Raw genomic sequence first — 14174 nt, forward strand, 5'->3', positions numbered from 1 at the left:
TCCAGCCTCCCAATGGTGTATGAGCTAGCTAGTGCTGTAAAACAAATTCCCCTCCCTCCCAAATTTAGCAGCTTAAATCAATAAGCATTTATTATATCACAGTTTTGGGGGGTCAGGAATTCAGGAGCAGCTTAGCCGGCTCTCCAGGTCTCTCATGAAGCTGCAGTCATCTGAAGGCTAGACTGAGGCCAAAGATCCACTTCCAAGATGCTCACTCACCTGGCTCTTGCCTGGAGGCCTCAGTGCCTTGTGAGCCTCTCCATAGGCTGCTTGAGTGTCCTTATCACATGGTATCTAGAGATCCAAGAAAGAGCAAGGAGGCATCTGCAGTGCCTTTTATAACCTCCTCTTGGATGTCACATACCTTCACTTTTGACATACTCTGTTTTGATTTGTATCAAATAATTTGTGGACATATTTTTTCTAGCTTTACTGAGATAACATTGACAAATAATATTGTGTAAGTTTAAAGTATACAACATGGTGATTTCATATATGTGTATATGTTGTGAAATGATTACTGCTTTAAAGTTAGTTAACATATCCATCACCTCAGTTAGTTATCCTGTGTGTGTGTGTGTGTGTGTGTGTGTGTGTGTGTGTGTGCGTGTGTGTGTGTGTGTGTGTGTGTGTGTTTAGTGAGAACATTTAAGATCTACTCTCTTGGCAACTTTCAAAATATACAATACGGTATTATTAACTACATTCACCATGGTGTACGTTAGATCCCCAGAACTTATTCATCTTATAACTGAAAGTGTATCTTTGACCAGCATCTCCCCATTTCCCCCTAGGTCCCTGATAACTGCAAATCTACCATGTGCTTTTATGAGTTTAACATTTTTTTAGAATTGTGGACATTTTTTAAACAACTCCAAAGAGATGGGTTAAATCATTTCTGAGGAGGGTCTAAAGGTCAGGGCAGCAAAGAATAGCCCAACAAGATCTATAGAGATATGGGAAGAATATATATTTACTTCATAATTATTGATTTATCATCAGCCAGCATTTCCAGCTGACCGGAGTTGGAATCTGTTTGACTTCATTAAATTACCAAAACTGATTTAGGAAACTCTTTGAAATGGGCATGGTTGCTTTTGAGACTCAAGTCCTTGCTTTCCCCTTCTGTGGCAGCATTCCCCTTGTCTTTTTTGGAAGCCTTGATATAATAAGACCTCACCTGGTCAGAACACGCTGTCAGGGAAGGGACATGTGTCAGTCATTTCCGCCTACATATAAATTTAAATCATTATCTCTCCAGTGGGTATTTAAATTTTAAACATGTGATAGTTGAAGAGATGGCCTTTTCCCCCATTAAAGAGATTTCGTTTAGAGGGGCTGTAATAGGTAGAAGTATTTCTGAAGGAGGGATAGTGTGCTTGTTGGCCCCAGAAATCTCTCATAGTCTTTGGGGTCCTAGGCCTCCACATGATAAGATGGATCTTGCTTATTTCCATGAGTGCCTTTATGCTCCTATGTACTCACCATACACTGGAGACTTTGCTGCAGTTATTCAACCACAAATATAAGTTCACATAGCTTTTCTGTTGCATTCACTACCTGGGGATGGTGTTTACTGAGTAAAGCAATCAATTTAAGAGAAAAAAATTCATTCTCCCAACTCTACATCTACATGACTCCAAACAACAATTTTACTACCCCCGCCCCGCCGCAGAAGTGTTTTCCATTTCCCAGTTAAAGGATTGCCTGTTGCATCTTGTATTTAAATAAGAATGTGTAAGATGTTCATTCTTTAGCATTTATTTTCAGAATCAGTGAAGCAGTAGGTGTTATTTGGAACAGGTTCAGAAGTGTCTTTAGACACAGGGCTTAAATTTTAAGACCCAGTTTTAGCTTAATCCATACTGGAATGATTGAGATATCTTTTGGAGCATTTGATTATTTGTTATTATATATAAGATTGAAATTATATTTTCTAATATATTTAAAGCTTTTACTTCTCAACATGAATAGAATGTAATTTTTTAACCAACAAATTCTATTTTTTGCACAACTAATCTTCTCCTCAAAAATATCTTTTCAGGAGCCAAATTTAGAAAGTATGTGGGTCATTCTGCACATGTCACAAACGTCCGCTGGTCTCATGACTTTCAGTGGGTATTAAGCACAGGAGGGGCTGACCACTCGGTTTTCCAGTGGAGATTTATTCCAGAAGGTGTCAGCAATGGCCTGCTGGAAACAGCACCCCAGGGTAAAACCAGTAATAATTTTTCAACATCTATTTATTTTTCAATAAAAATTTCAAAGAATGGTCTAACATCTCTTCTTAAGATAAAGAGTTAAAGCTGTTTTGAAAAATTCATTCCTACAATAAATTTAAAAGAACAGAAAAAACTTTTGAGATATGGGCCAATTGAATATGGGTCAGTTGGATAATTTCCTTCAAAGGATTTTGCTTATACCAAATGCAAGTTGAAGGTCTAAGGTTTACATGAAGAATTAACTTTTGAGAATAACACGAACAGATACATCTCGGCCTCCTTAGGACGATTCTAACAGGTGGTGGGTCTGCTGGGTCAGGTGACAAGGTAACATTTGGAATAGAAGTTGCCTCCTGAACGGGATTCAGAGAATGGTCCACAATCAGGGCCACTGTGTTCCAGTTCAGTGGATGTGTATAGTCCTTTAATTTACTGTGATGTTGGCAGGAATGATCATGTAATATGTGAGGAGATGTTCTTATTGGGAGGGGTTCTGCAGCAATTTTGGCCATGGCAATTACCAGCATGGGTGGGCATGTTAACAGGCTAATGAGGATCTTTACTGAACTGAGTGGTTGGATTTCCTTCTGTCCCAGCCTTCTCCTTGGGAAAACCTAGCCCCCCTACCCCCTTTTTTTTGCTTTCAAAGCAAGATTTAAAACCCAAAGATCTGTTATCTAATAGAAGTGTGGAAATAGTGGGGGGAGTTATCCTAGTCTGGTAATACTCCTGAAAAGGGGGTTAGAGGTATGGTGAACTTAACGGAAAGATGAAAAATAAAGGTGTTTTAAGAATCTACAACAAATGAAAACTATGGTGTAGTTATTTTTATTGACCTCAATAGGAGAGGAAAAAATTTTAAATAAAATTTTTAGCCATTTAGAGTCTCAGAATTTCTGCTTGTTTCTCACGGGGTGTTTCTGCAGAAGGTGGCTCCGATTCCTATAGTGAAGAATCTGATTCGGATTTATCTGACGTGCCGGAGTTGGACTCTGATATTGAGCAAGAAACTCAAATCAGTTATGATCGCCAGGTCAGTAAACAGGGAGCCTCATGACAAATGCCTTATAACCCCAAATCTCGATCTCATTGAATTTGGACATTGCACTAAAATTGGTTAGTGCTTAGGCAGAAGAGAATCAAGAAGAGAATTAGGAAAATTGCCTACTTCTTATCTTTAAATACAGATTTGAAATAAGGCATTTACTGGATCATATCAGTAAAAAAATTTTAAGTAGAGGTAGTAGCAAATTTTCAAAACGGAACCCATGACAGTTTAGGTTTTCTGCCTTCCTAGCAGCTAAAACTTTAAAATATTTTTTACAGAAAAATGTGCAAGTAAGTTACAAGATTTTTCATTTTCTTAGCAGATCATTAAAGCATGTGTTTTCTTTATAGACTAGGTATCCCTGGAGGCATGGTAGTTTGTAAATGAGCTGTTGTCCTGATTTCTCTCTTAACTTATGGAGACCGTTATCCATTTAATTAAAGTAAAAGCCCAAATACAATGCACATTATTCTTCCAGTCAGAAATCATCTTTAGTAGAAAAGTTGGACAATTACAACCAAATTTTTTTAAAATAGGCACTTAATTTTAGCACTAAATTGTGTGTATTAAAGCGCGTAATCCTTCATTGGAATCTGGACAGGTATCACCTTCTTAATGGTGATAACCCTAGGGGTTCTATTTTCTTCCTTGTCATTTAACAGAGGTATGTGAAGCGGATTCCATACATGAACATGGAGTGAATAAGATTTCAGATTTCAGACACAGCAACCGTCAGTGTTGCCCCATGGAAACTTACCACATAGGCCTATGGCAGCTGCCATGTATCAAGTGTCTCTACGGGGCCAGATCCTATGCTTTACATACACTGAATCCAACCCCACAGTAACCCCTGAGAGGCTGAGTACTTTGCCCACATCCACATTGCCTGTAGTGGATCTGGGCTTCTCTCCAAAGCACACATTGTACGTGCTACTTGGCTTTGCCTCTACATAAGCTCTGAATGTACAACTTTTCAGATGATGACTTTTTTTTTTACCAACCCATAATGGTCACTCATTGATTCAGTATTTGAAAACTTAGATTAGTACAAAAGTAGTCCAACTGATGGTTTAGGTTAACTTCAAGACTAAATCAGTTTGACTGTGTATTGGTACAATATATTATGCTATAAAACTACTAAAGATAAAGATTTGAAAGGAAATTATTAATATCATGCAAATATTAAACAATATTATACCCTAATATCAAGGGGAAATGGAATTTAAGCAAAATAAACATACAATTTAGGGAAAAAGAAATGCAATTTTTTTAGTTGGGATGTTTCTATTTAATAAAAATAGTGCTAGTAAAAGAATGAAAAGGAATGACTCAATTGAAATTCATGGCTAGGATTTATATATTCTCCCTGACATCTTACTTTCTAAAGCTTTCACCTAGATTATTTAATTCATGTTGTCTATATTTGATTCCTGAGTTGTTCCTGATCAGGGAGTCTGTTCTACAGATGGGACTTTGAGGCCCACAGAGGTTATGAGACTTGTTCAAATAAGCAGTAGAAATGCCAAGACTAGAATTCAGTTCTCTAAAGTAGTTGATGAGCTAATGAAAGCATCATGAATTCAGATGAATAATTATCATTAGATTTTAAAAGCTTAGTTCACTGCATCTGTAATAGACAAGGCAGTAGTGAGATATCTTCTGACTTCCATTTTTTTTAAACGATTTTTGGTCAAATCCTAAATATGAACTTCATTATAATATTTTCATGATTTTTTTGTAATGTAGTTTGATTAAATGAAAACTTTCCTATATGAAGATGAGAAATTATGAATTGTATTTCATTTAAATGTGTTAAATTTATATCTCTTGATAGTAGGGCATAAATACATGATCGACAAAATTTTATCTACATGATTTTATCTACATTTAAATTATCAAGAATGTTCTCTCAGTCAGCAGCACATTTTAGGTCCTAGGTTAGACCAAGAGCTTTGCTCTGTATCCCAGAGTCTGATCTGAAAGATTCATGAGGTCATGAAAGAAGGATAATTCCAAAGAGTGATCACCATGATTCATGTGGCCCACATTTTACACATTTCTGAATCATCAAGAGATTTCTTGCCTTAAAAGAAATTATAACAAAATATTTAAATTATATTTTATTGATAATTTTATTTAATAATTTCCTTTCTTATTTATCAGAAAAGTAATATATTTTCTGGATATAAATTGATTTAGAAACATAATAGCAAAATTTTTTAAAAACTTCTTTTAAATCCCAATGATTTAAAAGATATTTCAAGTTAGTTTTGTTCATTAGAAAAAAGTAAAATTCAATCTCATGTCTTATGTTCTCAATTTTGTTTGTCTTTTCAAAGAACCAACTCTTAGTTTTGTTAATTTTTTCTATTGTTTTCCTATTCTCTATTTCATGTATTTCTGTGCTAATCTCTATTACTTCCTTTCTTCTGCTAACTTTGGACTTAGTGTCCAAACTAAGTCCAAACTTTTTTTTCTAGTTCCTTGAGGTATAATATTAAGTTCTTTATCTGAGATCTTTCTTTTTCCTTAATGTATATGTTTATTAGCTACAAAATTTCCCCTGAGAAATGCTTTTGCTGTATCCTGTAAGTTCTGGTATGTTGCGTTTCCATTTTCATTTGTGTCAAGATTTTTTAAAATTTCTTTTTTGATTTCCTCTTTGATCCATTAGTTGTTGAGGAGTGTGTTGATTTCTGTATATTTGTGACTTTCCCAGCTTTCTTCCTGTTACTTATTTCTAGTTTCATACTATAGTGTTCAGAAAATATACTTGATATAATTTCAATCTTCTTAAATTTATTGAGCCTTGTTTTGTGGTCTAACATGATCTGTCCTAGAAAATGTTCCTTGTGTGCTTGAGAAGAATGTATGTTCTGCTGCTGATAGATGAAATGTTCTGTATTTGTTAGGATATTTGGTCTGTAGTATTGTTCAAATCTGCTGTTTCATTATTGATTCTCTGTCTGGATGATCAATCCTTTGTTGGGAGTGGGGTTTTACAGTTTCCAACTATTATTGTATTGATATTTATTTCTTCTTTTAGTTGTTAATATATGCTTTGTATATTTAGATGCTCTGATGTCGGGTACATAAATATTTACCATTGTTATATTTTCTTGATGAGTTGACCCCTTTATCATTATATAATGCCCTTCTTTGTCTCTTGTGACCATTTTTAGCTTCTTATGTTTTCAAAAACTTGAGTTCCTGCAATTAAAGATTTCCTGAGAATGTCAAGACATTAATATATTTGAAACCTGAAGAGTCTCTAACGAAATGTTTCTGTTATGCTTGAAGGTTTACAAAGAAGATCTACCTCAGCTAAAGCAACAAAGTAAAGAGAAAAACCATGCAGTGTCCTTCCTCAAACGAGAAAAGGCTCCTGAGGACAGCTTGAAACTCCAGTTCATACATGGGTGGGTGGCCTGTCACCAGCCTTATCACCTTGTCATCCTTCTCAGTGCTACCCCAATTCAGGCTGGCTCTTCTCTCCAGTTTGCACTTACCTGCGGTTAATATTTTAACCACGACTCTCTGTCCAGTTTTCTCAGTGTTCTATGGCCATCTCAGTGTGTGTATCTAGATTTTTCACACTTCATGTACTTTCGTGTTGCATGTGTTACTGCCACTCATTGTTATTTCATTTCATTCTCTCCATCTCTGCTTTCTTTATGCCATAACTCCTGCTCTATTCAGCTGGCTTTCCCAGGACAGTATTTCCTTCAAATGCTTTTGTTCACATGTACCCCAAATAATTTTGAATTTTGAAAATCATGTACAACCTTCCACACTTTAAGTTGACATCTAAGATTTTTCAACCTAAGCTCAAATGGTTGTGAAGAATATACCTTGTGTTTTATAAATACTCACATTATTTATTTAGATGGCTCCAGTGGAACCCAAATGCCATAGATATTTGATTCCCATTATCATCAATATAACAAATACATGAACTCATATTTCTATTCTACTTCTCCCACAGAATTTTACCCTAATATAATATTTTTATGCTTGTAAGTCTTTTCTTGATTACCCTGTCATAACTTCAACAAGGAAAAAACATATCTATATGTTCAATTTAAATTTAATTCCCTGTGACCGTAAGTCTAACTCTGTGCTGTCTGGTACGATATCTACTTGTAGCCAATGATCACTTGAAATGTGGCTGGTCTAAATGTGCTGTATATGGAAAATGCACACCAGAGTTTGAAGACTTAGCATGAAAAAGAAATTTACCTCATTAAAATGTTTTATATTGATTACATGTGGACATGATAATATTTTGGACATAATGGGTTAAATGTTCTTAAGATAAGTTTCATCTGTTCCTTTTTTTTTTTTAATGTGACAATTAGAAAATGTTTCAATTACCTATGTGACTCACATAATAGTTCTGTTGGACAGTGCTACTCTAAGCATTAACAATTTTTTTCTGGATTTAATTATTGTTATAACTATTAGTAATGAATAGCTGGCCAAATCCTCATAAATATAGTACAAATTCTGATAGTTATTAAACATAAATAATTTTATTGGAAAAATTCTTTTAATAAGATAGAATTTTTTCAATGAGTTCAGATATATGTGCATATATATTTCTTATTGCTAGAGGGTAGCAGTAAGTTTAGCTTATTGAATCTATTCCAATTTTTCACTTTTTAATGTAAGCACTAAAAAAGATTATTCATATCTAGCTACTTAAGTAGATGAGAATAGAGGCAGTTTTATCACAGCAATGGTAATCAATTCTTTAAACTCCTCTTTGTTATAGGCCAAAAATATGTGTCGTGATTTTGATATATCACACAAAAATGTAGTTTAATATTCCATCAGCTAACAATTCAGTTAAATCACTGTTCAAATTTGTTAAAAGCAAAGAATTGGAAGTCACTTGACTTGCAAAAGGATTTCTTACCCAATTGTTAGAGTTATTCACTTTCAACATCCATCAGCGCTTGTATTTGTTTTGGTGTCCCTGGAAGGTTTGACATTCCAGGGTAATATACCATAGTAAGAGTCCCGATGGATGAGAGGAATGACTTCCTAAATTGGGAGGAAGGCGATTAGGAAAGGGGAGGTGGGAAAGGAAAACCAGTACCTCATCACAGGTGTGTTCTCAGACTAGTCAGTTTTAAGAGAAAGCACATATAGTAGCTGAGGATCTGGAAATAGATTCTGTTAAAATTATCAGTGTCCATTTGCCCCTTAGAAAGTCATCACATGCCCTCAGAGGTCCTCATTACCCCCATTGAAGATCACTGTCCTAGGCAACTGTGGAGACACCTGGGTTCTGCTTGTCCATGTCCATATTAACATGTTAACATGTTAACTTTATCTTCTCACAACTTCTGCTCTGTTCATTCACTGTGCATTCAACTACTGTGCATTTCTTGGACCTGTGCTTCAGCTATAGAGGCTACGATTGTAGAAACAATCTGTTCTACACACAAGCTGGAGAAGTGGTCTATCACATTGCTGCAGTTGCTGTCGTGTACAGTAGGCAACAACACTCCCAGAGGCTGTACCTGGGACACGATGATGACATTCTCAGCCTGACCATCCATCCAGTGAAGGACTATGTGGCCACTGGGCAGGTATATATCTCTCCTGTAAGATGGGAGTTTAGCCAAAGAGAGGATTTAATTTTGAATTCAGTTTACATATGAGAAATTCAAGAAATACTTGGTAGAAATAAACATAAGGCAGGAAGCTGAAAGTGCAGTGAATGCTGGATCATTTCATGATGGTGGGAGAGTCAACCAATACATTCCAGCACTTTTGGGAAGACTTTGAGGGATTCTTATTCTAACATGATGAGATCTATGAATAGGATTAGGTAAAACAAGAGTATTGTAAATCCCATGAAGTCTTAATATATTTTCCTCATTACTGTTTACCCAGAACTTAGTATATCCTAGGTACTCAATAAATGTTTATTGAATGAACCATCTTTTAATACTACTGTAGCATCCAGTGTATAGTTATTTTTGTAAAACTTAAAGTCATATGAACTTTGGCTAGTTTATTATATTTTAACCTTCAAAAAACTAAACTTTATATGAACCATTTTGGAATGCCTAAACTTTGGATTGAGTCTATAATTGAAAAGCTGCTCAAAATAGAGCCCTGTAGTCAATCATTTTGTGTGGAAAAGGAGGGGGATAGAAGTAAACTCAGTAAACAGAGAATCTGTTAAACTCAGATTTATTGTCTTGCTGGTAAAGCAGTAATATTGTCAACAGTATTTTCAGTGTTGTGCTCTTTTCTACCAATGTATAGATTACATTTTTGTTCAGTTTTATCATGGGCTTTTAACTGTAGGTAATACTTCACCTGATCCTCAACATCTAAGTGGCAAATTCCAAGAAAAACTACTGGTATGAGGGTCAAAGATTAACATGAGACAACGAACTATTTCTGAGACTTGACATACAGGAGGTAGAAGTGTTTGAACAGGGTTTATAGCCTGATGTTCATGAGATCCATGGATGAAACTGAGGGCCTGATGGGAGTCAACCCTCAGAAATGTGCATTTGGGGGGAGAAGAGTTCGTAGCTCTTATATTTGTAAAAGGATTACAGTCCTCCATAACGGAAGAGCCATTAATTGAAACACTGGTTTGCTGCTCCTCCAACTGCAAATTAGACCATCTATTCTGACATTGTTTTATAAGTAATTGATCACTACTTTGCCTTTTCACTCTTTCCTGCCCCCTCCCCCTTTATTGTCTTTCTTAGAAACAGAAGATGCTTGATTCATGGGTGTTTAATAGTCTTCCTTTGAAAGAAAAAACAGAGATTGGTTCTTTACATAAACCCCTGAGGAGCTACCACACTCTATACTGTAATTGGGAGGCAGACCAGTATGCCAATAGCCACTCCAGGGGTAACTGGGCCTCCACAGGCCAGTGTAAGAGTTGGCCAGACTCTGCTCAGTTATGTGCATGGCTTTATGTCCCATTTTCCCTTTTAGAGTCATCATACCCAAAAGGGTTTTTCCCCCCTATGCATTATAAGTGAGGAAAACCACCTTAGTATTACAGTTTTCTCTGTTGTTGGGAATTGGTATGATAGAAGCTTGTGTCCCCTTGAGGAGAAGCCACCTTAATGACAGAGAGTTAAGCCATGAAACTTTCATTTCTCAGGGGGAGAAGTAGGGCCAGGCCTTCTTGAGGTGGGTAAATAATTGAGGTGGGTAAAAGAACTCTGAGGATAGTGCCATGAAAACATACAGCTGAGTGGAATCATGTGTGGAGTTGAGAAGGCAGAAGGGAAGGGTAGAACTAACTGACAAAAACAAAGCACAGTGGACATTTGAACTAGAGTTTTAAATATCCCTTAACTGGGAGCCATGTACCAGGTTAGATTCTGCTGGCACCCACCTTGATGCCAGAACAAGACCCTTAGACCCTGTGCCTCAGTTTCCTCATCTGGAAGACAGTGGAGTTGGACCAGATGACTTCCCAGGGTCTTCCTACTCTCCAAATGTGTGGGTTTTGATTTCTGAGCGGCACTTGACTCTAAGGAACAAAATCATTCTTATTATAATTTATAATTAGTTAATAACACTCATCCTGTAATTTCAGGTTGGGAGAGATGCTGCTATTCATGTGTGGGACACGCAGACTCTAAAATGTTTGTCACTGTTGAAAGGACAACATCAGAGAGGAGTGTGTGCGCTCGATTTTTCAGGTAAGCACCAGTTTGCCACCGGAGTCGTTGACAGATGCTTCCATATTTATTTTGGGTTTGTTTTTTTTAAAAAAAAAAATCCTTTTATTTAGTTTAGTCCTGCTTGTAAGGAGGTAAGCCCTTCGTGTGTCAGCTACCCAGTCTTAGACTGGAAATCAGATGTGTGAATATGATCACACTTCCTTTCCTCATCTTCCTCATTTTCTCTCTCCCAACTCATTACCCAGAGCCCACACTGTGTTCTGCATTTGCTTGAGAGATTTGAAATCCAGAGCAGCTGTTACCATTGAAAGACTTAGTTGCAAATGTCTGGCAGTGACTCAGAACATCAATTTCATCTCTCCAAATAAGTGGGAACACAGCACCTGTGATTTAAAATGTAAAGAACTAGAGCGAGGGGTGCAAATTCTCTGCAAAGGTCCACTTTACAACACTGGTGTTTTGGAAATAAAATTTTGTACTGAAAAAATAGAACTGACGTTTCCACCTCCTTAATTTAAAATTTTAACACAGTGCTGTTAAAAAGAATACTAACTTATAATTTTCTTTAGAGTAACGCCATTTCTTTATGCTAGAATTGAAGAAAGAGGGCCTATCGCAAAAGGTGTTTTTAACCTAGAAATTTTTAATAACCCCAATGTAGATATTAGATCTGTAGAAAAAGTTTCTAAACTTTCTACAGAAAACTGATTCTGTAATTTCCTTTTTCTAAATTCCGTTCAAATGTTTAATATGTGCAATGTGTATAATATTGGTTGTTACATTCCATTTCACAGCCCCAGTCTCTCTCTTATGTACCTCCCTCTCTACTCTCCTTGTTCAGGCCCGAGCTTCCTCTCATCTGTGCATGGTGGTTATGCTGGTCTCTGATTCCATCCCCACTTTGTCCAATCCATCCTGCCCATTTCTGGAGTCTTCTGGAAGTGCAATTACATTGCTACCACATGGACTCCCCTTGGTTGACTGACTCAGAGCTGAGCCCGTGGTTGGACATTCATGGCCTTCTATGATCTGGCCTCAACCTTCCTTTGCAGTGTTTTCACCCACTAACCCACTCGTGCTCCTTTCCATCTACCTAACTGTAGAACCTAAATGCACTCCTGTCCTTCTTTTTGCCTGTGTTCCTTTGCTCATGCTGTTCCCATGTGTCTGTTCAAGTCCAACCATCCTTTAAGACCAAGCTGAAAGTTTTCTCCTCCATCCTTCCAGGGAGAAATGTCCTGTCCCTTCTTCTGTATCCCTTAGCCCATTTGTTGTCATTGCTCTTGTGGTACCTGTTAGAGTCTATGTGGTACAGTAGTTATGTGTGTTAGCAGCTCCTATGCCCTTCTCAGACAGTAAACTACTCATCTAGCCCATCTCTCTGTTCCCCACTGCACATGCTGTAGACACAGAAGCTACTCCAAAAATGTGAATGAATGAATAGATGAATGAATGAAGTTTTGCTTAATGTGCTCTGTCGTGCCTTTCACTACTGCTACTAGAACTTCACATTGTAAACCATCTTTGGATGAAAGTTATCTTTATTCTCTGACCAATCATATGGTGCAGATTTGTGTGAGTGTGTCACACGCTTATTCTCATATGCTGTAAACTACTATACAAATCTGAGTTGTTATATCACTATTAGAAGTTATTCAATACTTTGGTTATTGAATTAGTAAAAATCAAAGCTAAATTGTTCATACTCTACACTGGTGGGCATGTGAGGTACCTAAGGCATGAGTAGCAAGGAAGAGAAAATTACTTGGCTACCACCTGCCAGTTGAAGGCCCAGATAATGCACCTGATAAACGGTGAATACAAAGTCCTAAACTTCCAGGAGTTTGATGTACATACAACTTTCATAAGTGTACCATGTATCCTTGATAAAGCAGTAAAATCTAAAATGAAACTATAATTTGAGTTCAAATAAGATTCTATTCCAAAGATGTGAATGGATTTCTGCTTTTTTTTTTTTATTTTAATAGTTCTACCTGATGGCTGAACTGTGTTCTTTTCCTAAATTAACTTGCTAGCGGATACACATGTGTATACTTAATATAAAAATTATATTAATAAGTATGTTCTAGAAGAGTGGTAAGATACCCATTAAATAAAATAATAAACCTAAATGTGTACTAGATTATGGAGACTCTCATATTCATATTGTCAGCACCTTTGCAAATTGACTCAATAATTCTAGTAGACAATTTGGCACTGTTTAACAAAAGCTATAATTCAAAATGACAAGTATGTGGACCATGTGTATTTCATACACATTTCTATGTATCAAGTTAAGAAAAAGAATAGAACTCAAAATATCATCTACTCACTGATTTCAACTGAAATGTGTGTGTGTATGTGTATTAATATATAAACAGTGGCAGGAAATTTAGAATACTAGAAATAGAATTCAATAATCATCAGATTATTTTTTCTAGAGAATTGATTAAATTTTTGGTTTTTAAATTTAGGAAAATCAGAAGAACCAACTCATGCTGAATACCTTTAGAGAAGAGGTTAGAGGAATGTTGATCAAAAACATTGATTATGAGGCAAGTTAGTAGCAATAAGCTGGTACCCAGTAACTTGATCTCTGCATTTCTGAGAGCTTCCACCTCTTCTGGGCTTAGTAGTTTTATAAAACGAAGATCGAGAAATTAGCTGCACTTAGAAATCTTCCCCTCGTAAGGCAGCCCCTTACGTCATTGCCCGGGATAGAGAAACCAGGCACTCTGGAAGAGGCTGAGAAGCTGATTCTGTCACTGCTTCTAATTCCCATTTTGGGCAAATAAAGAAATGCCCAGATATAAAATATTTTCTGCATAAAAAGGATATTTCAGTTTTAACAATACATTCTCTATTCCCCAGATAATAGTCACTAAGGAAGAGCCCATTTATGCAGCAAATGTGGTATTTTTGATTGTGGAAAATTATATTTTTGTCTCAGAGTTCAAATACGATGTTAATTTATAAATGGCAGAAAGGAAGCTAGGTGATAGTTTGAGAAAGCGCTAACATTAAGGACTTTTCAGGAAGTAAGGAAGTATGTACTGTGTTTGATCCATCACCGTGTATGGTTACATGCAGATGAACTGTGGTCGATTGATCTTTGTGGTCTCTATGGCCCTACTGAAGGTGTGACCTGAAGCCTCTTTGGTTTAATTTATATTGATAGTAGTACCTTGTGTTACAGTGATACAGCTTTAGTCTTAAACAGATGCCTGC

General features: G+C 36.4%; 1 protein-coding gene across 1 annotated transcript in view; it reads left to right on the top strand.

Moving 5' to 3' along the window:
• Nucleotides 1-14174, top strand: part of EML6 (EMAP like 6) — a 318760-nt gene that overhangs the window by 208609 nt on the left and 95977 nt on the right. The window contains exons 11-15 of the mRNA XM_061210885.1: nucleotides 2045-2212; nucleotides 3149-3255; nucleotides 6571-6689; nucleotides 8681-8867; nucleotides 10859-10964. Of these exons, the coding sequence (XP_061066868.1) occupies nucleotides 2045-2212; nucleotides 3149-3255; nucleotides 6571-6689; nucleotides 8681-8867; nucleotides 10859-10964 (687 nt within the window). The remainder of the gene's footprint in view (nucleotides 1-2044; nucleotides 2213-3148; nucleotides 3256-6570; nucleotides 6690-8680; nucleotides 8868-10858; nucleotides 10965-14174) is intronic.

This window comes from Eubalaena glacialis, chromosome 14 (genome assembly GCF_028564815.1).
Source record: "Eubalaena glacialis isolate mEubGla1 chromosome 14, mEubGla1.1.hap2.+ XY, whole genome shotgun sequence".
Classification (NCBI taxonomy): Eukaryota; Metazoa; Chordata; class Mammalia; order Artiodactyla; family Balaenidae; genus Eubalaena; species Eubalaena glacialis.